The sequence below is a fragment of the Contarinia nasturtii genome, unplaced genomic scaffold (genome assembly GCF_009176525.2).
Source record: "Contarinia nasturtii isolate CC-2019 unplaced genomic scaffold, AAFC_CNas_1.1 Cnas_scaffold_2084, whole genome shotgun sequence".
Classification (NCBI taxonomy): domain Eukaryota; kingdom Metazoa; phylum Arthropoda; class Insecta; order Diptera; family Cecidomyiidae; genus Contarinia; species Contarinia nasturtii.
The window spans coordinates 1-1,683 of NW_022199414.1; the positions used below are offsets into that span (position 1 = coordinate 1).

At 30.9% G+C, this 1,683-nt stretch overlaps 1 protein-coding gene across 1 annotated transcript; it reads left to right on the top strand.

Annotated features, from left to right (window-relative positions):
- On the top strand, positions 1 to 1,314 carry LOC116347738 (NACHT domain- and WD repeat-containing protein 1-like). Its single transcript, XM_031778452.1, has 7 exons — positions 1 to 81; positions 390 to 403; positions 480 to 486; positions 547 to 652; positions 786 to 878; positions 937 to 1,037; positions 1,102 to 1,314. The coding sequence occupies exons 2-7, from the start codon at positions 399 to 401 to the stop codon at positions 1,300 to 1,302; spliced, it is 513 nt and encodes a 170-aa protein (XP_031634312.1). The 5' UTR covers positions 1 to 81; positions 390 to 398; the 3' UTR covers positions 1,303 to 1,314.
- The last annotated feature ends 369 nt before the right edge of the window (positions 1,315 to 1,683 follow it).

Genomic DNA, 1,683 nt, shown 5'->3' on the forward strand with positions numbered 1-1,683 from the left:
CATTAATATTGATGTTGATGATTTTTTTTCTTCTTGCTAATTAAGGATTATTGTCGTGAAAAACATGGTCTTGAGTTCCAGGTAATAATTCTCTACAACTAGAACAGCAAATTTAAAGTCTTTGTTCAAAAACTATTCGGTTTTAAATTTTTATTTTTACACTTTTTATAATAGAAAGTTATTCATTTGGACTCAATTGATTTTTTTCAAATATTAAAATTTGTTCATTTTTTAGATTCGAAAGTGATTTTTTTAATGAATATATGTAGGGTAATAGATAGATCTTGATTCCCATAGAAACAATTAATGTTTGCATGTTTTACATTTTGTTTGGAGAAGTCCTTGTAAAATTGAAAATCGATAAATTACAAAAATAAACTTTTTTTCAGGTCGTCGATATGAGGTAATATATAATATTAAATACTTTATTTTTAAATCGCTAATATTTAATGCTTTAATTTTTTTAATATATTGGTTAGGTGGGGGGTAAGTTTAGTTAAATATTTAGGTACTAAAGGTGAAAGTTAATATATTCGATTGGCCTAGGTGCGCGACGAAAGTACAGATGATCATATGACAACGGAACTATGCATGAAAGAGATCGAAAACTGTCAACGATTATCAATGGGTCCAAATTTTGTCGTCTTTTTGGGTATTCACGTTATTTTTATTGCAATCAAATTTGAATTTCGTGGGGCCATGCAATTTTGTGAACGGTTCACGATTTTTCAAGCCCCCGCTCCATGTTTGACTTCAATTGAAAGTATTTTTATTTTATTTATTAGGTCAAAAGTATGGCTATCGACCGATACCAACATATATTTTATCATCTGAACTACAGCTTTTGCGGGATGAACTGACTACTTTAAATGTTGATGGTTATATTAATTATGTAATGAAAAGAAAAACAGTTTTTTGACAATGGTGTTTTTTCAGGTAATTTGCTAGACATGTGGTATAAGAAGGATTCGAACGCTGTTCCTCCTATATCAGTGCTTCAACCAATATCTTCAATTCTAGTTAATTTTAATAATAAGGTAATGTCGGTCTTCACTGTGGTGGTTTATATGTTATTTTTAAGTTATTATTTAATGTTTTTAGAGAGTTCCAAAGTTACAAGCTGAGGACCAGGCAGTGTGGTGGGATACATTGGGTAAAATGCAAAAAATTCTGCGGAAAGCAGCGGCATCACTATGTGGATCTGGTGCTATTGATAAAGATCAAATGCACAATTACTTTATGTCAGTGACGGAAAGAGAAGTTATTAATGGAATTTTGAACGTAAAGAACAATATTCATTAATTTAATATGTATTATGGGATTTTCAAATGTTGATGATGAAATCAGAGTGTATGTGTATATTGGGACCAAAAAGTAGTTAGACTTTAGCATTTTGAAGTAAATCGTTGAAGGAATTTCATCATCTCTTTTATGGCTAGGTCCATCCCTCATGCACTTCTACCTATGCCAAGTTTGAGCGCGATACAATAACTACTAGTATCCATTTGTTGACTTGTTCAATTATACCTCAAGTGACTTTTTCGATTTTCATAAAACAAGATTTGTTTGAAGCTACAATAAATTGGTATGTTGTCCGTAAGAAATCAAAAACATATTTGAACATTCAATGGTAATGTTGATTCGAGTACGAGCCACGATTCTGTTGATGTCCTAAGATGATGA

Coding starts and splice junctions, on each gene's coding strand:
- LOC116347738 (XM_031778452.1), top strand. Junction 879..936: donor GACTACTTTAAATGTTGATG/GTTATATTAATT, acceptor GTGTTTTTTCAG/GTAATTTGCTAGACATGTGG. Junction 1,038..1,101: donor TAGTTAATTTTAATAATAAG/GTAATGTCGGTC, acceptor TAATGTTTTTAG/AGAGTTCCAAAGTTACAAGC.